Below are 27,712 nucleotides of genomic sequence, written 5' to 3' on the forward strand. Positions count from 1 at the left end.
TTTTAGTTGAGGAATAAGTATGAGAGGAAGTTAAAGAAATTTGAAAAAGGGGAAATTTAAGAAATTCTGAAATAAAAATATTTACAATTTAAAAAATGCAAAAATAGACACATTGGAAATTTAAGAAATTTCAGAACAAACGTACTTAAAATTTAATAACCATAATTGTAAAGTTCAAACGTTTCTAAATACAATATTAAAACGTCAAACTCTTAATATTCCAAAATATTAGAATTTAAAAATACTAAAATTTCAAAGTTCCAAACTTCCAAAATAATAAAGCTTAATGATCTCAAAAATTTTTTAAATATTAAAATTCCAAAGTTCCAAAGTTCCAAAATAACAAAACTTCAAATTACTAAAATTTCAGTGTCACAAAATTCTAAAATACTAAATTTGCAAAACCCCAAAATCTCAAAATACTAAAATTGCAAAATTCTAAAATACTAAATTTGCAAAATCCCAAAATCTCAAAATACTAAAATTATAAAATTCCAAAATTTAAAAATATTAAATTTGCAGAACCCAAAATCTCAAAATACTAAAATTGCAAAATCCCAAAATTCTAAAATACTAAATTTGCAAAACCCCAGAATTTCAAAGCACTAAAATTGCAAAATCCCAAAATTCTAAAATACTAAATTTGCAAAACCCCAGAATTTCAAAGCACTAAAATTGCAAAATCCCAAAATTCTAAAATATTAAAATTTCAATGTCTTAAAATTCTAAAATACTAAATTTGCAAAACACCAAAATCTCAAAGCACTAAAATTGCAAACTCCCAAAATTCTAAAATACTAAATTTGCAAAACGCTAAAATTTCAAATTGTCAAACACTTCAAAACCCCAAAATTTCAAAGTTCCAAAATTCCCAAGTACCAAAACTTCAAATAACAAAAATTTCACTATCCCAAAATCCAAAGACACTAAAACCTGAAATCCCCACAAAAATTCCGAAACTTCCATCACCTCATTAATGGTTAAACAACAATCTGCTTAAAAGCAGCCAACATCAAAATTCGAGTGTGTTCATCAATTTTCGATCAAGCCGACCACTCGAAGGTCCCCCACGTACCACATTCGATTAAGTATCAAAAATAGGGGTGGCATTCGCACGGGAGGGTATCGTTGTTTCGCGAACGAGAAGGGCGAAAGAGGATCGGGAAAGAAGCTGCTTTTATCAGCGCTATGAACATCTACAGGCTGAGATAGTAGGTTTCGTAATACCGTGGATGATCGTCGTTATTCTTTTTATCGCGGACTTACCGTGGCGGGATCGAAACGAGCCAACAACGAACGAACGGAGAGTCGCTGACAATAGCAAAGGGAAGCAGAACCACGGCCATCCTGTCCGCCATTCAACTTCCATTCGTTCCTTCCTGTTCTATCGGGAAGCCTTGACCACGTGGCAATTGCCGGCAAACAGAAAACACAGAAAAGTTTGATGACGGTGTTCGTGAGGGGAAAGTTTCTTGGTTGCACGTGATACCTTCGTATTAGAGAATAATGAGGTGGGTCCCTTTGGGATGCGGATGGAAATAGGTTTTTGATAGTTTGATAACTGATGTCGGGGAGGGATGAAACGAGGCGTGGATCAGCTAAATTATTATTTATTTTATGCGAGGTTGTTTAAGATGAAACGTTTAGATGTGTTCTTTCGTGTTATTTTATGGATTGGTTCATCGAACTTTGTGTATTTGTGAGTTGATTACTTTGAGTATTTAAACTGTTGGACGACTGAAAAATTGAAGATTCAAGAATGAAAATTGAAGGACGGATTAAAAAATGGAAAAATTGATTAATTGAATAATTGAAGAATTGATAAATAGAGGAATTGAAGAATTGTCGAATTGAAAATGGAATAATTAAGTAATTGAACAATTGACAACCTGACAAATTGACAAATTCACAAATGGAAGAATTGAATGAGTGATAAATTGAATAATTGATAAGTTGAATAATTAAAAAGTTGAATAATTGACAAATTGAATAATTGGCAAATTGAATAACTAACAAATTGAATAACTGACAAATTGAATAACTGACAAATTGAATAACTGACAAATTGAATAACTGACAAATTGAATAATTGGCAAATTGAATACCTGACAAATTGAATAATTGACAAATCGAAGAATTGAATAATTGAATAATCGATTAATTGAATAATTGAATAATCGATTAATTGAATAATTGAAGAATTAACAAATTGGGGAATGGAAGAACTGACAAATAAAATAATTGAATAATCGATTAATTGAATAATTGACGAATTGACAAATTGAAGAACGAAAGAATAGAAAAATTGAAATTCCAAAAATCTTTCAATTTGAACATTTGAGATTTAATCACCTATTAATTTTAACACAGAATCACTTTAAAATCTATCATATCTTGAAATGAATTATTAATTATTCCTTCCAGCAATAATTAGTTCTTGCGTTATACATATATTCAGATTCATCCTTGCTGTGTATTTTGCAGCCATCAATAAGTTAATTATATGTAGAAAGAACTTCGTAGGGTGTCACTGATGGAAATTAAATGAATTTATTGAAACGTTATTGGATTATTCAAACGAGTTATTGGCATTTCGTCAATTAATTATTCGTAATTACGTCACGATAAGGAGATTGTAATATTGATGGCGTCAGCTTAACGCTTATTAAAATCAATCTTTTTAAATGTAGCTTCCAAAAAGTGAACTTTTCAATACTGATTTTACAAAGTACCCTCAAATACAGATTTCAGAAATTAAATTTTTCAAAGGTACTTCAAACTGGTATAGAAACTTGAGATATGAAAATTGAGAAATATAGAAATTGAAGTACACAGAATACAGGAATATAAAAATTTGCGATATGAAAATTGTAAAATATAGAAATTCAGATATACAGAAAACTGGTTATATAAAAATTAAAAATAAAAAAATTGAAGAATAGAAAAATCTAAACTACAAAACTTGTAAACTATAAAAATAAGAAATACAGAAATCGTAAACCACAAAAATCTCAGACCCCAGCAAAAACAAATTTTAAAGAACAAACTCCCACAAAACAACACATAAAACAACCGCAGCCCATAAAAACATCCCCTAGAGTTACTCGTAGACGCAGGCCGCGAAAAACGAGAGAAATTCACATCGTTTATAAAATGAGCCGATAGTGGTCCATCGGTAGCAACGACGAAGACTCGCTGTTGGATTTCTTCTTTCATTAGAAGGAAAAACTTGCCGAACAAAAAGTTGTCCAAGTATCAATGTACGCGTCTTCTTGTACCGTCTGTCTGGCCTTTTCTTCTTCCCGACTCGGTCCATCTCTTTCTTTCTTTTTCTTTCTACCGTTTATAACGTTAAGCGGCACGGTGAAAGCACTTGCAAACAAATTACGATTACAGATCCTCCGTCGGTCGTCGGTCGTCGTCGTCATCCTTGACGTCTGAATTGTCGTGCTGAATACGGCGGAGGGTTAAAAAAAAAATGAGGGTGGAATTGGCCATTATGCGCTGACGACGGAGGGAAAAGGAGAGGACGCCTCGCAGCGAACAATCCGGCCAACTTTGAAAATGTTTTAAGAGACGCTCTAGCCCGTTTGTGTACCTGCGGGAAAATTAATGCCCTTCTCTTCCGGGGAATGTGTATACTTCCGGTGATCATTGCTGAATTCGACTTCCATCTTCATCGATCAATTGCTTCAGAGTTGTGAACGTATCTTGCTAGTTTTTATTTTTTCTCTTAGGGCTAGTATCATGATAGAAATATAAAAAATTAGGAATTTGGGGGTTTTTTAATTTTTATATCATGTGGTTGTTTTGATTTTAGATATTTGATGAACAAGATATCAAGGACTATTAAATTTCAAGTTAGAATGAATTTTGAAATTTGTGAGCTATGAAACTTTGAAGTGCTTTAATTTTAGAGGTCACTAATTCCTTGTATACTTAAATTCCCCAGATTCTCAAGTTTTTAATTACTACCCCGAATTCCCCGAATTCACCCAAATTTGTCAAAGTCCCCATAATTCTTCAAATTTCTAAAATTCTTAAAATTACCCAAGTTCTCAAATCCCCAAATTCCGGAAATTTCCCAAATTCACGAAATTCACCAAAATCGCCAAATCCTCCAAAATTTCTGAAATGCCTCAAATTCCCTAAAATTCCCGAATTTCTCGAATCTCCAAATCCTCAAATTCACTAAATTCTCCAAATTCACCAAAATCCCCAAATTCTTCAAAATTTCTGAAGTTCCTCAAATTCCCTAAAATTCCTCAAACTCTTAAAACTCCCGAATTTCTCAAATCTCTAAATCCTCAAATTCCCCAAATTCCCTAAATTCCTTAAATTCTTGAAATTTTCCAAGTTCTTAAATCTCCAAACTTCTCATAATTCCTAAAATTCCCAAATTCCCCAAATTTCCTAAATTTCCTAAATTTCCCAAATTTCCCAAAATTCCTTAAATTCCCCAAAATTCCTTAAATTTCAAAATTTCTTAAATTCCCCAAATTGTCAAATCTCCAAATTCTCGTATTCTCGTATTCTCTCGTATTCTCAAATCCCTGAGGTTGTATTGCTTTTAGATATTTGATGGACAAGATCTCAAGGATTATTAAATTTCGAGGTCTGAAAATATTCTATTATCGAATAAGTGAATTTGGAAATTTGAGAATGAGTTGATAAATTATTAAAAGAAGTTTAAGAATATAATTTTAAAACATAAAAAACAAAAGTACCAAAATAATAATTAGAACTCTTAAAATAATTAGAATTTCCAATAACTTCAGGTAACAACACTGGCAAAGGTTTAATTAATTTATTTAAAGGCGATTGTCCGCCATTCCTCGATGTCCAATTCTTCAGTCGAACAATAAAACAAAAAATGGATCGAAGCTTCAACAATCAGGCAATTCTGCTGAACTTTCTCATTCAATCGAAGTTGAGCGAAGAAAAACCGGGCGATCGTTTTGCACGAGAGCAATAATCAGCAGCATCATTCGGTAAACTAACTGTAAAACTGGCGGGGAACGAACTTCCATTATATAGCCGGTAAGCATGCTAAAAGTAATTAATTAACCTCTTTTTGTTCGCCGGGTCAATCTCCAGTGAAGTCGACTTGTTTGTTCAGCGGAAGTATGGTTAGATCGCGATTAATCTCATTACACATGGGTCACTAAACTTTTTGTCAAGTAATTGGGTTACCACTAGGTGTTACACGGTGCTGAATATTCAAGCGACTCATGCAGAATGATGTCTGCTCGCAAGAAATTACCTTACTTAGGGATCAATATATTCTAGGAAAAATTAGCCCATAATTTATCGACTTTATTAATGATTTTGTATTTTCAACAGTAATACTTGTACAATATTAAAAATTGTCAGATTCATTTTATAGATGTACCTTCATATATTTTATATTAATTCAGTCTTTTTTATTATTTTATTTATATGATGTTTCATAGGTGTTTTTACATGTAACATTTTATACAGTTTCTCTGTAAAATAAGATTAAAAATTAAAAATTATCAGATTCATTTTATAGATGTACTTTCATATATTTCATATTAATTCAGTCTTTTTTATTATTTTATTTATATGATGTTTTATAGGTGCTTTTACATGTAACATTTCATACAGCTTCTCTGTAAAATAAGATCAAAAATTAAAAATTATCAGATTCATTTTATAGATGTACTGTATTCTCATATATTTTATATTAATTCAGTCTTTTTTATTATTTTATTTATATGATGTTTTATAGGTGTTTTTGCATGTAATATTTTATACAGTTTCTCTATAAAATAATATTAGAAATTGAAAGTTATCAGATTTTACAGAAGATGTACTGTATTTTCATATATTTTATATTAATACAATCTTTTTTATTTTTTTTATTTATATGACATTTTGTAGGGTTTCTGACATGTAACATTTTACATAGTTTCTGTGTAAAATAATATTTTATACAATTTTTGTAAATAACATTTCTTACAATTTTTATGTACATCCCGCATTTTTATTAATTTAAATTTGATGTATTTTAGAAGTCACATTTTGTGAAAAATTTAATGTATAAAATGTACGAAACATATAGTCAATTTATATTTTTTATAATTCTACGTTTTACAATTTTATATATTTTAGAAATTTGACTTTTGTTTTAATAAAAATTGAATCTATAAAATTTGAAAAGTATATAGTACAATTTATATTATCTACAATTTTAGATTTTACAATTTTATTTATTTTAGAAGTTTAATGTGTATCTCATGAAAAATTGAATCTATAAAATGTACAAAATATACATAACAATTTATATTTTCTATAATACCACATTTTTATGTTAATGTATATTGAATTGTAAATATAAAATCCTAGTACTAGCTACTTTATTTTACTTCTGCAAATTTGATCACAAAAATAATTTATTAATTATTTGTCCAAATTTGTGCAAGTATATTCATAAATTTAATTCTTTAACAGAACTGTAAAAAGTCTGTCTTCAATATATTTTACAAAAAGAAAATTCATCTAAAATATTCCAAAATTTCTCTCTAAAACGGTATTATCAAGATCTGCCAATAAATTTAAAAATCCCCTAAAATATTTGAAAAGAGCAGAAAAATGTCTCCATTGAAAAACAGCAATTTTTCGCGTAAAATAATCACATCATAAACGATAAAGGAAACAATGAAATTTAAACACAAACGAGCGATATATCAAGCAGGCGCACTCGTTTCAATTATTCCAATCGATTAAACGATTTGGCGTCTCTTTTTTCTGAGAAAACTTCTCGATCACAATGCGGTATTAATTTTCGAATAATGCAAGGACCATCCGATACCAATTAACGTCACTCCGGCAGAACTGACAGAAGGCTTTTCCTCTTTCCTTTCCCCGGCCATTTTATTCGTTTCGACACATTATAATGCTCTTCAAAAGTCTGAAGCTGCATTGTGATAGCCACCGGGATCGTATTACTTGAATGAAAAATATCGACATCGTGGAATTCGGAGTTTCGTAATAGAAAAAAATAAGGGGAAAGAAATTGATTCCGTACGGCTATTCAGGAACAGTATAATTACTCATTTATCGACGATTTTTAAGCTCATCGATTACTTTTTCCTCCGACGGAATCAAGGGAATATATTAATGGCCTAGCAACGAAAGGACTTTATCGAGATTCCAACAGAGCAGTTTATTTTAGAATCTTTTGCAGGCACATCGATGAAAAATTAATAATGTCTTGTATAAAATATATGTAGAATTCGAAATAACCTCCGAGCGTTTTTTTTCTGCCACGCGAACCTTGCGTCCTCTCGGATTTAATATTTTAAATTAGGAATTCGATGATCAATATTTGATCGCCAGATAAGGTTTCCGATAAAATCAACGAAAAAGTGAAGGGAATTTTTATGAAATTCGTATTCACCGTGTGAATGTGCAAATCCCTGTATATCCACCGAGTTTTTAAAAATCTCAACTTTATTATACTATAGTGATAAATCAAGTTATTTGGAAAATTTCTCGGTTCAACAAATTTGTTTAAACCCTCCAAAACGTGATTATATGTTAACGAAATAACACTCATTTTTTAAAATTTAATTCTATTGATGGTGTATTCCATTCAACATATAAAATAGTCGATATTCCACTGATTCTATTTTGAAATTTTCAGATAAACGATTTGAAAAATTTTATAACCTGTATATTGAAAAGTTTTAAAAATGTCTATCGAAATTTTCAAAATTGACAAATTAACAAATCTGGGAATCTGGAAGTTTAAAAAACTTGATAAAAATTATTAAGTCTAAAGATTTGAAATTTTCAAATTTGTGAAAGTAAAAAATATTCTCATATCTCAGATTATAAAATAATTTTGTCAAGCAAAAATTTCAAACTACCACAGTATTAAATTGTATAATTGTATAATAATAAACATGTGCCTGATGGTCCAAAGATCACAAAATTTCTTTAAAAAATGCAGTAACAAAAATTTATTATTCGAACGTAATTAAAACAGAAGTAATCTCATTGGAGTAAAGTATGGAATATAACGGAGATATAATTTAAAATTAGCTTAAGAATAGCAAAACTGTAGTTATTTATCTTGGTCGATGCAATTTATCGCACACTTGGTGCGCTTTATTATTTCGCGTCAGAATATTTAGTGGGCTGAATTAAAAATGATTAAGTACGGCCCTGGTATGGGCTGTTCTAAAGTGTCCTTAAACCACGACACCCTAAATTATGTCATACACAACAACCCTTGAAGCGGCATAAGCAGATCGCTCGAATATTTCACAGTTTCTGTATCGAAACAACGTATCGAATATATCAGGCACAATTTTGCTTTTTACGAATATACATCACAGAAATAAATCACTTCGTCGAGGAAATAAAATCAACCGTATTTCTGTATACCCGGTGAAAAATAAATACCTGCTATTACAAAATTGAATTTGACATTTAAAATAAAATGATTGTGGTTACAGAAGTAAAACATTTTCGTAGTAAGAGGTATCAAATTTTTTAATTTACAAATCATTTGTAATAATCATTTATGATAATCATCAATGATCATTTACAGATTTCAAAATTTAGAAAGATAGAAATATTAAATTTTGATACTAAAATTTTGTAGAAATTTAGTGACTCAGAATTTGAAAATTCTTTAATTTAAAAATTTGAAAATTTAAGAGTTTGGGGAATTTAAAAATATGAAAAGTTGGGGAATTAAAAAATTTAGAAATTTGAGGGTTTAGGGGATTTCTAAACTTGAAAATCTAGGGATTTTGAAACTAGAGAATCTAGGGAACTTTAAACCTTGAAAATCTAGGGAATTTGGAAACCTTAGAATGTAGGGGATTTCAAAACTTCAGAATCTAGGGAACTTTAAACCTTGCAGACCTAGGGAATTTGGAAACCTTAGAATGTAGGGGATTTCAAAACTTCAGAATCTAGGGAATTTTTGAGCTTGAGACTGCAGGGAATTTCAAAGCTTGAGAATCTAGGGGATTTCAAAATTTGAGAATCTAGGAGATTTCAAAAATGGAGAATCTAGGGGATTTCAGAACTTGAGAATCTAGAGGATTTCATAAATGGAGAATCTAGGGAATTTGGAAACTTGAAAATTTAGGGAATTTGGAAACTTAAAAATCTAGGGAGTTTCGAAACTTAAGAATCCGGGGAATTTGGAAATATTGAAAATTTATGAATTTTGGAAACTTCAGAATCTAGGGGATTTCGAAATTTGGGAATCTAGGGGATTTTTGAAGTTGAAGATTTGAAAACTGTATTTATATATCTATAAATGTTAAAATACATAAATATACAGAAGCAAATTAAACAATTTGTGAAGCTAGGAATATAAATATAAAATATAACAAATACTAAATACAAAAATTTGTTAATTTAAAATTTGAATAATATGGTATTACTCTCGCTTCATTGCATGAATATTTAACGTAATTTATGTTCAGGCGTCTTTTAGTATATGTATACACTGTTTCACTTCCGAGTTTATTGCTACGGTCCACCAGAATAACCGATAGCTTTGTAAAGATGGAAAAAGTTTTAAGAGAGTCCCCATCCCGTAACTTCTTCTGAAAGAGATTTAAAGAAAACAAACTTCAAAAGAACTTAACTGTTATAAACCTATTCTCAAGCTGTAAAAATTACTCGTACGAAGAGACAACTACTATGGAAACTACTAGATGATGCAAACCACCAACTCTATTACTTGTAATTGTGCAATAAATAAATGTAATTAATTTTGTAATTAACGTAGATAAAAAAATGTGAAAAAGATACTCATTAATTAGGAGGAAGAAGAAGTAGACTGTTTATAAATTTTACTGAAATTAATTTTCGTGTTTCAAACTGTTTGTGTTTTAATGGAGACTGTATTAGGACAGATCGATGGTAATGAATATGTATTGATTCTATAGTATTGGTGATGAATGTTAATTACAAATTTTTATTTTTTTGAATTTTTGAATATCAAACTAAATTATGATATTAACTCTCCAGATGGGGGATTTTTAAAATTTCCAAATTTCTGAACTTTCGAATTAGCAAAATTTCAAATTCCCAAATTCCTAGCTCATTAAATCCCCAAATTCCTCATTCTTAACTTTTCAAAATTTAATTTTAAATTTCCCTAAATTATTTTCAAATTTCCAATATCTCCCAATTTTCAAATTACCAAATTTATTTCAAGATTCCACAAATTCCAAAATTCAAAACTGACAAAATTAAAAAATTTCCGAAATTCTCGCTTCCAAATTAAAAACTGCCCAACTCCCCTTTTAACATTCCACCATTACAACTTAAAAACCCACGCGAAAACTGTCCCATAGCAAAAAAGTTCTGAAATAAAATTCTCCCAAAAGACACGCTGCTTAGCCATAAAAACAGATATAAAATTACAAGGGCCATTGATTCCATAAAATATGCAGCCATCAAATTGTTCCGAAGTTTGTACGCCCGAAGCAACACTTGTATACTCAACGTTGTCCAAATATCCTTCGGTCGATTCTTAATTCCCGCAACTTTCCGTATCTCTTAAAACAGAAACAGAGTCGTTCAAGAAGCTAATCTACATTTGAAATTTCATTCGTGTCGAATGTAGAATGAGCCAACAGGAGGGCCAGCCGAGGCTGACCTCCTTAAATGCGTTCCACGATCCGTTAATTTAAGGAAATTTTCAAATAAAGTTCGCTCGTTCATCAAACCGCGCGAACAATCAGTCGTCTAGAAGGGAAATTCATCCTGCTCCCTGCTTCTGGGACATTGTATGTACCAAACTTTCCGCGAAACCAGACGCCGTTGGATAATCTTTTACCTGAAAGCTTAGCGAAAAATTTTAACTCGAGCATTAAAATTGTTGATATTGAGTTTTTGGTTAATTATTAAATCTTGTGTAATAATAGTTTAGAAATTGAACAGTTTTACTGTAGAATTTGATCAAATTAGAAATTAGTTAAATTCCCCAGATTCTTATATTTTAAATTCTTAAATTCTAAATGTTCATCCACATTTTCAAATCCCAAATTCCCTAGTCACCTAAATTTTTGAATTCTCAAATAGTCAAATGAGGAATTCGTAAATCTCAAATTTTTTAAATTCTCAAATTCTTAAATCCCCCAAATTCTCAAATTCCTCAAAATTCTCCAAATTCTCAAAAATTTCCTAAATTCCCCAAAATTCTTAAAATTCCCAAATTCCTCAAATGCCCCAAATTCCCCAAAATCCCTAAATTCTCAAAAATTTCCTAAATTCCCCAAAATTCTTCAAATTCCCAAATTCCTAAAATTCCTAAATTTTCGAAAACTTCTTAAATTCCCCAAAATTCCTCAAACTCTTAAAATTCCCCAATTCCTCAAATCTCCAAATTCCCCAAAAATTCCTAAAATTCCCAAATTCTCAAATTCGCTAAATTTCTCAAAATTTCTCAAATTACCCAAATTTCCCAAAATTCTTAAAATTCCCCAAGTTGTCAAATCCCCAAATTCTCGTATTCTCCAAATTCCCCAAATTCTCAAATCCTTCAAATTACCATATCAACAAAATGTCCCTAGATTACCATCAAATCAGTTCCATCCATCAAACTACATCAACACTGTACCCACAAATAAACCAACTAAGCACAACAATCGATAAACTGATACGTTAAAATATCAATACCTCGATACAAAGATGATTTTCATCGAAATAATCGATTCATTGTACACATAATATCGTTCGTGTATAAACGTAATTGCTTTGGAGGCATTGTTTGCTCAGAGTTGGCTGTTCAGCAGACGCCAGCGTGTCGGCTTCTTGTTAGCCGAAATGCAAACCCAATATTACTATTCCTTGTGTAATCGATAAACGTGTACCCATGCATTGAATCGAATTATCGCGAATCAGGAAATTATAAGCCTAATTGAGTTATTGTATGCTTGTAGATATTTTCTAAAATTATTTTAGATGCTTTTGAATAATCTTACTTGTACTCACATTAAATAATTATAAATAACTAGATGTACCATATGCATGTACCTTTTATGGTAACTGAACATCTCTAGAAATCTATAAACATGTATATGTTAGATATTTTGTCAAAAATGAGAACCGTTCCCAATTAAGGTGCTGGGGTAAGTGCCGAGAGATCAAACTCAATCCTCTTACCAAAGGCATCCCTACCTCCCCACTCCGTGGCCAGATCCTCAAGGAACAACGTCCCTATTCGACTAAGCAATACAACAACAAACTATCTATCCTTTTCTACAATCTCAGAAACTAACAAAGCAGGCAATCCTGCGACATTTGATGACCATACGACTCCAAGTCAGTAGCCATCATCTATCGCCACAATTGGACTCTCATAAACGACCTTTCGCTTAGACCTCACGTAGGCTATCCCTATCATAAATCGTTCAAAGGCAAAATAGCACAGGCTAATTGCCCTCGACGACCCTCCAAAATACGTAGACGCTAACATATAGGTTAGTCTAGGTATATTTAAATATCCCTAGATACCCTTTACTGTCATTGAACATTCTTGAAGGTTTCTAAATATTTAGAAAAAAAGAATAACTTAGAATGTGTTTGAATATTCGTATATTGATATCTTCCAAGGTAACTGAATATCCCCTAGAAATCTCCAAACGTCTGTAGATCAGTCTGTACATATTAAAATATCACTAGATGTCCTGCAATGTCTCTAAACATCTCTAATGATTCTTAAATGTTCAGAAACAAAATAACTTGGGATGTACCATAATATTTCTATAAAAATATTTCTCAAGGCAGCTAAATATCCCTAGAAATTTCTAAACGTCTATATACAGTTTGAACATATTTAAATATTCCTAGGTATACCACAATACCTACAAACACCTCTAAATGTCCCTAAATATTCATAAACCACTTTGGATCATTCTGAACATCTTTATATCTCACTGTCTCTAAACATCACTAGAAGCACTTGTAGATGTCTACCAAAGCCTCTACACATCCCTAGAATTCCCTAGATATCCATAAACAATTCTGAATACATCCAAACAGATGTAGATATACTGCAACCTAGAAATCTTGAAATATCTCTAAATAGGTTATGAAGTGGGTCCACAGTTTCCAAGCCAAAAGTCTCTAGATTCCCATTACCCTACAAAAAATTATAAAATAACACCGTGACGTTATCAATAACGAATAACTTTTTAAGCTACCAACACTTGCTAATTACGGTAATTAAAAAATTTGTCAAGTCGCTGTAGAAAATTGCAAAAACGATTAGCCGCTGGTTTTAAAAGGCGCAACGAGGTATTATAATTAATATCACACTGATCGACTGGTGAAGAGCTCAACTTCTTCGCCGTTCCCTCGGGAGACTAATGAAGAGTAATAGCCCATCGCTATATCCTTGCAAAGTAATCCTTTCCAGTGGGTGCTTCCCCGATTCGGTTTTCGGCTCTGTCCGATCCAATCGAACCATATTACTATTACCGCAAACATTTCTTTTTTCTCTCCCCTCCGTTTCTATCGGGCTCTTTTCACCGTATTTCACAGAGCACGAAACAAATTGGAATTAAATTGAAGCAGATTGCGAATTCCCCGATCACTATATCGTTCCATCAGAATTTCATACGGATACCATCGCTTGAATTCTTCAATTACCGATTTCTTGTTAATTAACGACCCGTTGCCGTTTCATCCCGGGCCGATCTAATACGCCTGATAAAATGTACAAGGATTCGGAAGATCACGTTCGTTGTTCGTTAATACCGTTCAGTAATTTGTGCGCCCCAAAAAATGCATCATCGATTCAGATTATGACAATGGGAAATTTCGATACGTAAAGTCAAATAACTGGTATAATTAATTAGTTATTTCGCTCTTCGCGGGTTTAATTAACTTTTTCCGTTGTTTCAGGTGGATCGATGACTGTGACAAAATGGTGGATCGGCAAAAAACACTTCTAGTGGTGTTGATAGCTCTTCTAATTTACCCGAACGATATTTTCGGTAAGTTCCTCGCAAAAGAAATTACAAAACGTTAACTGAAAGTTCTCAACCAACAATCTTAAATTTTGAACTTCATCAAGTTTTTTAACGAATTTTTAATAGTAACAAAACAGAAGATGGAAATAAAAAGGCGTTTTGAGGGTGAGAAAAAAATGTCATTGATGCGTAAACATTCATTACCGAAATGAATAAATATTCGGCGGAAATACGATATTACCGATAAAAGCGATATTTACGAAGAGATTAATTTATAAAATGTATTATCGACAGGGGAGGGAATTTGATTTACAGAGTTCGAATTACATCGTCGAAAATGAAAATAAAAAGTGTCGAAATTCAATCGGGAACAACGAGATCGATTTATTAATGAAACTGACGGTGTTCTCATTTTTCCGACGCATATTACGCGATCGCGAAAAAGCGGTAGAAAGAGAAAAAAGCTGAAAAACAAAAATTATTCTTTGCTGGAGGATATTCGGCAACGCAGCAGCCGGTTTTGAGAGCGTCAATTACCGAGGAAAGTTCTTTCCACGGGAATTTTAAAACCGACCGAGCCCGACGAAATACCACGAGTTATGATGCATCGCGATGCAATTTTGCAACTAAGCCGTTCACTTCACGACCACCTGTAAATACAATACCGGAACTAATCCGCTTTTGAAACGCACGCTGTCACAGACGATACACGCCTATATTGGCCTTACGATCTTCCCTGCCGCTGAAATATTACTTTTTTTTCATCCAAATCCCGAACGAACTTGCACGAAATGAACAAGAAAACACGACTCGTTAAAGTTCCATACGGTTAACCGCGTCGATCATCTCTTCGTCCTAGTTTCAAACTTATAAGATTCCTGAATTTTTGTGATAGTGAATTTTCTGTGCTTAATGATTTTTTACTTGATTAGTTTCTGAAATAGTCAACTGATAAATTGTTAAATCCTTAATTGCTAATTACTGAATTCCTGAATTCCTGAATTACTGAATTTTTGAATTCTTCAATACTTGAATTTGTGTATTTTTAAATTACTGAATTCCTGAATTCTTCAATACTTGAATTTGTGTATTTTTAAATTACTGAATTCCTGAATTCTTGTATTCTTGAATTCTTATATTCTTGAATTCTTGTATTCTTGAATTCTTGTATTCTTGAATTCTTGTATTCTTGAATTCTTGTATTCTTGAATTCTTGTATTATTGAATTCTTGTATTCTTGAATTCTTGTATTCTTGAATTCTTGAATTCTTGTATTCTTGAATTCTTGAATTCTTGTATTCTTGTATTCTTGTATTCTTGAATTCTTGTATTCTTGAATTCTGGTATTCTTGAATTCTTGTATTCTTGAATTCTTGTGTTCTTGAATTCTTATATTCTTGTGTTCTTGTATCCTTAAATTCTTGAATTCTTGTATTCCTTAATTCTTGAATACTTAAATTTTTAAATTCTTGATTGATTGAATTATTAAATTCGTGAATTCTTGAATGATTAAATTATTAAATTCTGGAATTCTTGAACGCTTGGAACCTCTTGGACTTCTGAATTCTTGAATTTTTGTATTCTGAATTCCTGAATTCATGTGTTAATAAACTTTATAGCTCTTGAATTTTTGAATTCCTGAATTTGTAAATTCTTGAATTTTTGGACTTCTAAAATCTTGAATTCCTGAACTTCTGAAATCCTAAATTTGAAAATGTGCAAATTTGAGAATTCCTAACTTCTAACATTACTAAATTTCTTAATTTCTAAAACTTCGAATCTTTAAATTTTTTAATTTTTAACCTTCTGAATTCTTGAATTCTTGAATTCCTCAATTCCTCAATTCCTAAATTCCTGAATTGCTGAATTTCCGAATTCCTATATTCATAAATTCCTAAGTTCTTAAAATTCTGAATTCCTAAATTCTTGAATTCCTGAATTTCTAAATTCCTAAAATTATGTAATTTTCTAATATTTAATTTTCAAAATCCTCAATTTCTCAACGCCCTATATTCTTAAATTCTTAAATTCCAAGTTCTTCCATTTCCGAAATCCCTACACCCTCAAATCCCTAAATTCCTAAACCCTTAAATCTTCAGCTCCCTAAATTCCCAACTATTACACTTCCAAACTCCCCAAATCCCAAATCCCCTAAAATTCCAAATCACAAATTCCAAAATTTCCCAAACTCCCCAAATCCTCAGAACCTGCCCTCAATCTCTAAAACATCTTCACGAACAATTTACACCACCGTGCTCCATTATCACCAATCGCTAATATTTCAAGTGATTCAAGAAGATAAAGAGCTCGAACGCTTTCAAAACTCTCAAGGTGTTCGAGAGTTTCAAGAGACACGAAAGATTTTCAGAAGTCCCCCGCTTTGAAGTGATTCGAAAATTTCATCTCTCGCGCATGACTTTTTACACAGTTTTCTCAGGCATTCTTCCACGAAATTTTCAGCTCAATTTACCAACCGGCACTTTATTCTTTTCGTTTAATTGGGATCAAAAGAATATATGCAAAGCTAGGTGTATTACCGCATTATCTGATAAGTTTATAACTGCGCCGTTCTATTCGCTTAATGCGCGGAATTCAGTTTTCAACAAAGGAACTCGAGGAGACGCAATGATGATTCCGCGACGCGAAACAGCATTTAATTACAAAATACCGTTCAACCGTTGTCTGCATTGTTCCCCTTTGCGAATGAATGCGCTTCACGCAAAAATGTCTTCCTATATTATTAGCTGGCATAATGGAAAAACCACATGGAGGAATGCAAGCCTAATTTTCTTTCCACAGAGAGAAACTGTGGCAGGAAATCTGTAATAAACGTCAGTTTTCTATTTTCTTCATCAGATATACCGTTTAATGATTCTTAATTTTATTTTGGTAAAATAATTTAAATTTGAGAAGAAGGAAAATGTGCTGAATTATTACCTGGTACATTGGTACTACTTTGTGACAGAGGAAGATGTTCATAGTTTTAACCACTTATGTTATATTATGTTAAGTACGTCAGTTAGAACCATCTAATCACAGCTACAACATTATAACACGTGAAGAAAGTTGAAATATTACGTCAATTTTACATTCAGCAATTCTTGACTATCTAAAAATAAGTTGTAATTGGACTCGAATTACAAGTCGAAACGTACTAAAAATTTGAGGAAGATTTGTCACAGTTGAACCATGAGTGCCTCAAGTGTGAATATTGTAAGCTAAAGGCTAACTCAGAAGAATTATACCAGCTTTTAGAGTAACAGGTTTTAAAGATTGAAGTATTCATGCAAATATAATTTAGATACAAACTGAAGAATTAAGACTTAATTTTAAAACGTAAACCATATTTCAAACCCAATGACCACTTCAAGACCAATTATGAACCACCGTTCCAAAGAATTACTTTGCTACAGTTTCGCCATTTGCGTTCCGCAGAAGAGCATTCATTATTCGTTTGATCGAAGAAACGATTCGTTTCGAAACGATGTCAACAAGTAGACCAACGATCGAGGATCCTATCTCGAAAAGGTCCCGGTAATTCGGATTCCCTCTTCTCCTCGATTATGGTGATAAATACAAGAGAAACGGCAACTGCCTTCTCTCAATTTCTCGCTTTACTACTTCGCCTCTCCCTCGAGTCGGACTTCTTCTGAAAAGCGTGTAATACGAAAGCTCGTATCGTGACCTCTTGAAGTACACTCCCGGATGAATCGCGACTTCGCTTCAACTTTTCCTCCGCTTCATTATCCGTTAAATCTTCCGTGAAAGTTAATGAATAATTGGAGCAAACGCAATAACCTTTGCACAGAAGACTTCGCGTAACCATGCTTGCGCTTTGCTTTGTATGAAATCAATTATTCGCGAGTTTTCGCGCAACGGACCAAATGTTTTATCGTAGTCGTTTCGTTCCTCCGGTAGTGGAAACATTTTAATTCATAATTATCAAATAATTACTAGCTCTCCATGTTTCTAGATGTCGTAAGCAAGAAAGAAGATTTCAGTGTTTGGAAGTGTGCAAATCTATAGATTCGGGGATTTAGGAATTTGGATTTACGAATTTGGGGAGTAAGCGATTTGGGGGTTTAGAGATTCGGGAATTTGCAAATTTGGGAATTTCGGAATTTCAAGATGTAGGGATTTGGGAATGTAGTAATTTGGAGATGTAGGGATTAGGTGATTTAGGTATTGAGGATGTAGGGATTTAAGCATGTGAAGATTTCAGGATTTAGGGAACTTAGAGATTTAGAGATATGGGAGTCTAGAGATTTAGGGATGTGGACGTGTGGATATGTAAAGATAAGGAGGTCTAGAGATTTAAGGATGTGGACATGTGGATATACAGATATGGAGGTCTAGAGATTTAGGGATGTGGACATGTGCATATGTGGAGATATGGTGGTCTAGAGATTTAGAGATGTGGACATGTGGATATGTAGAGATATGAAGGTCTAGAGATTTAAGGATATGGACATGTGCATATGTGGAGATATGGTGGTCTAGAGATTTAGAGATGTGGACATGTGGATATGTAGAGATATGAAGGTCTAGAGATTTAAGGATGTGGACATGTGCATATGTGGAGATATGGGGTTCTAGAGATTTAGGGATGTGGACGTGTGGATATGTAAACATATGGGGGTCTAGAGATTTAGGGATGTGGACATGTGGATATGTAGAGATATGAAGGTCTAGAGATTTAAGGATGTGGACATGTGCATATGTGGAGATATGGTGGTCCAGACATTTAGGGATGTGCACATGTGCATATATGGAGATATGGGAGTCTAGAAATTTGGCATATATTTTGGTCTTTTGGAAAGAGTCTATTTGCTTTTTCCAACGACAAATCAGTCACAGTGGCACCAGTTCCTGACATGATGTAAATTCCCTTAGGAAAGAGAAGTGCACTGATGAAACCTTGACAATTCGTCCGTTCCTATTTTTGTAACATTATAAGATCTTATATCTTATATTATTTAATCTTATATCTTATATTACATCTTATTGAATCTTATATTTTATCTTATATCTTATATTACATCTTATTGAATCTTATATTTCATCTTATATCTTATATCCTATTTAAATCTTCATAAGACGACAATTCTTACAAAACATTCCGAAACATATTCATAAGTGTTCAAATTCATTCAGGCTCCCGTCTGCAGTAATTAAACATGTCGTTAACGCGTCGAAGAAAAGCTCGTCGAAAATCTGCATACACCATTCGCAAATTCGACCGATTCTTTAACGATTTCGCAGGCAACGTTTCCAAGCAATTTACAAGGGTGTATATGCAGCCGCGTTGAAGTTATCCTCGAGGATACATAACGCCGGCAAAGTCGCGATTACATCGAATAGTTGGCGCGACGTGGAACTCGTTTGAAACAAGCATCGAGGCTTTATTGTGATCGTGAAACTACCGTTTCGCGATCGCGGTTATTCCGAGCTGTTCCGTAGGGAGGTGCACGCCCACGCAATAAGACCGGCTTTCTTGGAAGAGGGACGACTTACACAACGCTGTTTCTTTGTGCATCGATTTAGATTGATCGACCAGAAGTCCGCTAAACTGCGTCGCAGTATGTTGCAACATTAATTAACCGCGTTTCTTGGAGATGATCTTCGAAGCAGAAGTGGTCTTAATTAAGCACGGATTTATGAACACGTCCTTTATGCTCGGTTAATGACGCGGATTAATAAGTACGTGGGGACGTAGTCTTTTCTGTTATTAATTGGATATCGTTAGGAACGAAAAATATAATATTTGGAGATGTGGAGATGGAGTTTCTTTTCGAATATGTCGACCTTGTGTGGATGTTTCTATTGTAGGAGCGGAATGAATTAACAGATTGTCCAGGTGTGACATACAATATTAATTATGTCATGATTTAATGTATTATTTAAAACGAACTGAAGAGAACATAAGGGAACATAACTGTTTTGTGCGGGGAATTGATGATTTATGAAGATTGGGTTCAGATGTCAATATAATTTAAGTAAAACTTATCAATTTTACAATGAGCTAATTTTCCAACTAAGCTTTCCGTATAATTTCGATTCCCCAGATTTCCGAATTACCAAAATCCTCGATTACCCCAAATTCTCCGAGTTCAACGATTTTACTAATTTCCACATTTATAAATAAATCCTTTATGTTCCAAAGCTGGAAACTTCACGAACTTAATAATTTAAAAATATAAAAACGAAAGAATTTCTAAATGTTCACAAGAATTGAAAATATTTGATAAATTGATTAGATTCTACACACCCTATAGCTAATGATTCTCCATAAGTTTCTCGATCACGTGTGCTGAGTAACTCATTGGAATTTCGAATCACGTGCAATAGTCATTGACACACGCTGAATCGACGCCTTTTTATGGTTACTACAAGCATTACACGCGTTCAGGGAAGAAAGGGGGTTCACGACGCTCCCGGGAATTTCGACCGTACTTAAAAAGCCCGAACTCCACCAGAATAAAAAAAAACCAAGCAAGTTTTTCTGAACATCTCACACGCGTACAAAAATATTCATTAAAAGTTTCATAATGCTGAAATTAAACGGATGTGTTCGTGCACTCTGCTTTTGTTCGAAGAACACTCGAAAAAATGGACATCGCAAAATACATTTCAATATATGATGAAACTATAGTTCTAAACTATTGTTCGTGGAAGTACCATTCAATTATAAAAAATTTTTCGCTGTAATTTGCAAAATTTGTTCATTATTTAATTTTCCTAAAAAAAAAAATAAATAAAAATTAATCGGTAATATTAAGTTACCAGCAAGCTATTAATTAACGAGCTTTCATACAGTAGTTTGTTAAATGAAATAAATTCATTTATTTCAAAAATGAAATGTAGTGAAAACACCCTTAACATCGGGTGTCTGAAAAATTGTTCACAATAGGTAATATTAAGTTACCAGCAAACTATTAATTAACGAGCTTTCATACAGTAGTTCGTTAAATGAAATAAATTCATTTATTTCAAAAATGAAATGTAGTGTAAACACCTTTAACACCGAGTATCTGAAAAATTGTTCACAATAGGTAATATTAAGTTACCAGCAAGCTACTAATTAACGAGCTTTCATACAGTAGTACATTTCGTTAAATGAAATAAATTCGTTTATTTCAAGAATGAAATTTAGTGAAAACACCCTTAACATCGGGTACTTGAAAAATTGTTCACAATAAGAATAACAAGTTCGTTGTGGCAAAGTAAGAGGGCGAAGGGTTGAGTATTTTCGTTGTATCGAATATCGAGCGTTAATGGCCAACAGTGAAAGGGATAAATAAGATCCTGAAGGTACGTGCAAGGTGTTGAAAGGAGACTTCCGGCCAATTGGGAACTTCTGCTTATCGGTTGCTTAACGAACGACGAAGCGAAAGGGAGGCTATTCAACACGGTCAAACTCAAGAATAAATTAAGTTGAATCAATTCTAGCCTGCCACTTACGAACTTCCTCGAGTGTCGTTCAACGGTTTCATTTTGACAGCCATGAAGAAAATTATATTCCCGACGTGGAGTGACAAAAAAAGAATGAAAAATTATCAATGCAATTTCTCTCTCGTTGACAGCACTACCTTTCGCTTTTTTCCCCTTTCAACCGACAAAAAAGTAATAATTAATTGGATCTGCATATTTCATTGACAGCCCTAGCTGGCCTCCCTCGGATGTTCCAGAATTAAATTACGGGAGCTGAAATTTCTCATTAGACTATTTCGTTCTATTTATTTTCGTGTGCGTTTAGAAATTTGGAATCTCACTTTTTAATAGTTTTTCAAATTTTTATATGTGGAAATTTGGAATTTGTATATATCTTTTCCAAGTTTATTAATTTCGGAGTTACCAAAGATCTAAATTTTTACGGTAAATATTTTTGTATATTTTTACGTTCATTTAAAAATAATTTATTCGTTTCATGAAAGCTTTCTACGTAAAAATATGACGAGTTTTAATCGATATAAGCATAGAGTACTTTTTCTCTTTGCGTTCACGCCATTATCGACATTTACATTTATGAAACAGAATATTCTTAATATGGAAGCGATTTTCCGATTACGTTTCCTCTCATTCATGTTTCGAAACGATATCCCGTTATTACAAAAGAAACAAAAGGATCAAATACCAGCGGCAGCAAGAAAAGCTGGAAAAAACAAATACACAAATAAAGCGCATACGCAAACTGTTCAAAAAATAACATAAATTAACAAACAAAAGAACCTACGTACACGAATATGTATGAGACCAAAAAAGAAAAATAACAATTGGGACGAAGATTAAAAATGACGAATATAGTTCAGAAGGAAACAACAAAAATTGAAAACTAAGAAAACTAAACATGAAATGGAAAATCGTTTTAAGGGAAGAAGATAAGCTTACCAATCGAAAATACTGGGAAAACCAGTACGCAGGAAAGCGGAAAAGACGGGTACGAGGTTAGAAAAAGAAGATAAAAATAAAACGAGAAGCCGCAGAACTTCAATAATCAGGATGGACAAGTGGAAAATATCGAAACGTTGAAAATTGTGGAAGAGAGAAATAAAAATGACAAGAAAGTTGTAAATAAATGTGAAAAATAAAAGTTAGACCAGAGAAGAAATATGTTAGGATGTACTGATGTCAACATAAGAGTTGGTACATAAGCTATGACGCACTCGTGACGCACTTGCAGTTCAAATATTGCAAATTTTTCTCGTATTTTTGGTACGCGTGAATTTTCAATTTAGGCGTAATAATTTACGTGCGGATGTCCCACGAGTTGGTGCGTGAGCTATGACGCACTCGTGACGCACTCGCAGTTCAAATATTGTTAATTTTTCTCGTATTTTTGGTACGCGTGAATTTTCAATTTAAGCGTAATAATTTACGTACAGATGTCAACCCACGAGTTGGCGCGTGAGGACCCAAAGTAAAAGAAGCTCTATCCCCACCGTGAACACTTCCAGCGTTACATACAGGCGCATAAGAATAATAATGACAATAACAACTGCTTAACGCGATTCGCGCTATCTCGCTCACTTGAGAGACGTTTGCCGACTGTCATTGTTTTTCGCCTAATTGGTGTGCGTGACCGCGAGAGACAATTGTTCCGAAAATACATGTGAGGCGTCCATTTTTCTATTCTGACCAATCGGAGCTTCTTCTATACACGACAGTCTGCGCCAACTCGTGGGTTGACATCAGTACGTCTGGTGAGTTCACAGCCGAGAGCTATTTTCTCGTGTCAACTTACCTGACACTGTATACCTTTCTTTATATTTACATTATGCATAAGAGAAATTGTCCATAAAATATTTTCTGTAAATATTAAAATATCTGTGCAAAGTGAAGTATTTACATGACAAGTTACGTACAAAATATTATCAATAAAAATCAAGATATCTGCAGAAAACAAAATACATATAAAACAGGTTATGTATAAAATATCAGTAAAAACTAAAATGTTTATGAAAAGCAAAATATACATATAAGACAAGTTAAATACAGAATATTATCCCTAAAAATATTATCTAATTATAAAATATTAATAAGGAAGCGATTTCACTTCAAAAGCGATGAAAACTTATGCAAATTCATAATGACCAAGTCATATGTAAAACAGTAATGAAACTGAAAACCTATTCTCACTAAAAAGTAAAGATCTCAAGAAAATTCAACTATGGAAAACTTTCACGAAACTTCCTTCATGAAAACTTATCAAAAAACGACAGAATTTTTTTTGTTAACTCATTCGAAAGAAAACGACGTCGCGATTGTAAAATATAAAAATGTATAAAAATATTGAAGAGCTAAAATATCGTATGAACACAATTTTTCGATTTACTGATTCGCTGCATATAAATGTGAAGAGTTCTTCAAATATTTTGACCGTTCCGTGAAATTCCACTCTCATAGAAATATTTATCAGCGAACACGCGAGAGTTTCATATTTTAGATTTATTTAAATAACGCGGAATTTTCAAATAATGCGTGCTGTATCGTGGAATCTTTTTTTTTCGTTACAATTGGTCGGCGATTCATCAGATACCTGGAGATAACAATTTGGAGAATTTTTTTTGCGATGCTTAATTAAACGGGAGGTACAAAATTGTTTTCGTTTTTATTTGGGAATTAAGATATTAATTTGCGTATTTTATTTGGGGGGATTTTTAGTTTTAGGAGATTAGAGATTTAGGGATTTAGGCAATTGGAAATTTAGCTAATTGGAAATTTAGAAATTTGAGGGATTAGGTAATTGGAAATTTAGCTAATTGGAAATTTAGAAATTTGAGGGATTAGGTAATTGGAAATTTAGAAATTTGGGAGATTAGGTTATTGGGACTTTAGAAATTTGGGGGATTAAGTAATCGGATATTTAGAAATTTGGGGATTTAGGTTATTGGGAATTTAGGGGGTTTAGGTAATTGGAAATTTAGAAATTTGGGAGTTTAGGTTATTGGGACTTTAGAAATTTGGGGATTTAGGTAATTGGAACTTTAGAAATTTGAAACGTTAGGTAATTGGAAATTTAGAAATTAGGGGATGTCGGTAATTGGAAATTTAGAAATTTGAGGGATTAGGTAATTGGAAATTTAGAAATTTGGGAATTTAGGTAATTGGAACTTTAGAAATTTGAAACATTAGGTAATTGGAAATTTAGAAATTTGGGGGTTTAGGTAATTGGAAATTTAAAAATTAGGGGATGTCGGTAATTGGAAATTTAGAAATTTGAGGGATTAGGTAATTGGAAATTTAGAAATTTGGGAATTTAGGTAATTGGAACTTTAGAAATTTGAAACATTAGGTAATTGGAAATTTAGAAATTTGGGGGTTTAGGTAATTGGAAATTTAAAAATTAGGGGATGTCGGTAATTGGAAATTTAGAAATTTGGGGGTTTGGGTAATTGTATATTTAGAAACATTGGGAATTTAGGTAATTGGAAATTTGGATGTTAGGTAATTAGATAATTGGAAGTATAGTAACTTGGAAAATAGAAATGTTAACTTTTGTAATGTGAAATTCTTCAATTTTATAAAATTAGAAATTCAAATATAGAAGCTCAAAAATTTGAAAACTGACAAATTTAAAAAATTACTAATCTGCAAATGTAGAACTTAATATCCAAAAAACTAGTAATTCAGAAATTTAATAATTTAAACACGTTCTAACCTAAAAATAACATTTACAATTTTCTGTGATCTAATTTGACTTCGTCCTTTCCAAAAACCCTTGCAAAAACTTCAAAACTACATCCAAAACGTGTTTTCAAATCATTCCCTTGTAATTAACTTCCCGTAAACGAAATTACTTCAGCAACAAATTATGATCGACAGGTAATTTTTAATAACGTCGATACAGCAGCTTTCATAAAAGAAATCGAATTAATTATCAGCGAATAAATCAATTTTATAGCGAGTCTTTGACAAGTCGCGTGCCGACCTTTGCAGTAAAATTTATTCAAAGAAAGTAAAAAAAGAGAATGAAATATCAGCGACACAAGTTTGCATGTACCAAAAAGGAGGGTAGTAACTACAAAATGGTCTCCAACTAATTTTAGACAGCTGTACACGGGACTGAAATGAAACCCCGTTTAATTTAATTCTATGGAAATAATTTCACGTCACCTCTACAACATTTTACCATAATATCACACTGTTCTGAAATTAATTAATTGCGTTTCGGTGTTTGTTGATCACCGTTCTAAATGCACTCCGTATTTGCCGCGTTTTTTTTCGTAACCACTCTATCATCGAATGAAATTAATATTTCGTTAGAAAATATTACAACAGGGATCCGTAAAAACAATCGACAAGGGAAGAGGATATTATACCGAAAGAATAACTCCGCGGTCCAAACAGTTTCGTATTAATAAAAACTTCCGTTCGAATGAAACTTCGATTCGTGTACTTTTTTCCAGATTGTACAAAATGTTTAATAAAAGCTAGAAAGCAGCGAAATACTGAAATATTGAGCTGCTCTGAGCCCGCACACAAAGGAAATTGTTATAATGAAACAGCTCATTGTTTTCGGTCGAATGCAGAAAAATAAATTGGATGAAATGTACGCTGGAAGTCTAAAATATATATTTATAATGATTCGAAAAGGTTCGGACTGTGTCGTTTTTTCGTTACGAAAATGTTTGCAGTATAAAGAGCAACATTAAACATCGTACATTTTATCGAAATATCGATTACAATATCCTACTTGTTGAAAGCAATATTTATTCCAATAAATTTATCATCATTATATTCTGAATTCGAGTGAAATTAATCCCCGTCTACCAGGAAAATTTCACGGTGAATTTGTAATGGAAAATTCTTTGATAAATACAATTCGTTTTCATTTAACAAAAAGGTCGCAAAATCACCGAAGAATTGGTAATTAATAGATATTGAAATAAAATTCAGAAATCATTTTTCTCCGAACAAAATTCCCGCTCCCATTTGAATATTTCTGAAATAAAAACAAACGTAAGAATGAAATCAAAGTCTGCCAATATACAGAAAGAACCGAGTTAATTCTGTGCTCAGAATGAAGTATGCACGCAAAGTGAATCTCTTCATTTTCTTCAGCATAAAAGACACCAAGCTTCCTGAACAAATAACTCACGCTAAATCCTTCCATGCTTTAATTAAAGTCATACTTTTTGCAGGGATACCATCGTTTTACGCGAGGTGGCTATCTTGAACCCGGAGAGAAAAAAAACAAATAAATGATAAAATGCCTTTGGAGATTCTTGTAGTTTTATACCACAATAAGTAATTCGAGTAGCATATTTGTTCTGTTACATTTACGTCACAAGGGTTTACTGCTTATGGAAAAAAATATGCAGCATTGTGTTGTAAAATAATTATATTTAAAAGTTAGGATAAAGATGTGACATGAGATTATTTGCAAGGATAATATATTTCAAAATTTTATAAAATTGTGTATATACTAATGATTATAAAGTGTAAGACTTATTTAGAAAAAAGTTATAAAAATGAAAGGGAAGTAATTAAAAGAGATCGACCTGTATCTGCAAGAATCTTTCAACGAAAAATATTGAAAAAGATGAGAATTTTTTGCAAACACGCAACGTTTATTTTTCTTTCAGTTGCTCGTTGGATTAATTTTCTGTCATTAGCGAGGGAAACAACAAATTTTCCCCGAGAGCTATACTTTATCGATCTACCTGTCGTTTACATGGCCATCGTTTCTCCCCTGCTGTAACGTCTTACCCTCGCAATCGGGATGGAAGCCGTTTTGTTGATCATTTCCTTTGTTTCCGTTTCGTCTTTCAGTCTTTTCCCTCGTTTCTGCCACCGTTCGACGGAAAATAGTTTCCCCTGTTTGTTATTACCTTCAATTGAAAACGGATCGAGGTTCGGAGAACGCAAACAGTATTAAAGGCATACGTTAGCGCAAGGTGAACATAAATCTTTGATATATGCTGTATTACGGGAGTAACGATGGAGTGTCTGATTCATGATTCTGTAAAATGAATTTAGGAGACTTTAAAAATTTGATACCTTCAAGTTCAGAAACTTACATATGTAGAAATTTGAAATTTTCAAGTTCAGAAACTTACATCTGTAGAAATTTGAAATTTTCAAGTTCAGAAATTTACATATGTAGAAATTTGATATCTTCAAGTTCAGAAACTTACATATGTAGAAATTTCATATCTTCAAGTTCAGAAATGTACATATGTAGAAACTTGATGCCTTCAAGTTTAGAAACTTACATATGTAGAAATTTGATATCT

At 32.5% G+C, this 27,712-nt stretch overlaps 2 protein-coding genes across 3 annotated transcripts in view; one reads left to right on the top strand and one right to left on the bottom strand.

The window, feature by feature from the left end:
- LOC100878886 (glycerol kinase 3) overlaps positions 1 to 27,712 on the bottom strand; it is a 147,873-nt gene that overhangs the window by 104,338 nt on the left and 15,823 nt on the right. The gene's annotated exons all lie outside the window — the stretch shown is intronic.
- LOC100878665 (lachesin) overlaps positions 1 to 27,712 on the top strand; it is a 127,158-nt gene that overhangs the window by 34,209 nt on the left and 65,237 nt on the right. The window contains exon 2 of the mRNA XM_012282075.2: positions 13,909 to 14,000. Coding sequence (XP_012137465.2) covers positions 13,931 to 14,000 — 70 coding nt within the window. The 5' untranslated portion in view covers positions 13,909 to 13,930. The remainder of the gene's footprint in view (positions 1 to 13,908; positions 14,001 to 27,712) is intronic.

The sequence above is a fragment of the Megachile rotundata genome, chromosome 8 (assembly GCF_050947335.1).
Source record: "Megachile rotundata isolate GNS110a chromosome 8, iyMegRotu1, whole genome shotgun sequence".
Classification (NCBI taxonomy): domain Eukaryota; kingdom Metazoa; phylum Arthropoda; class Insecta; order Hymenoptera; family Megachilidae; genus Megachile; species Megachile rotundata.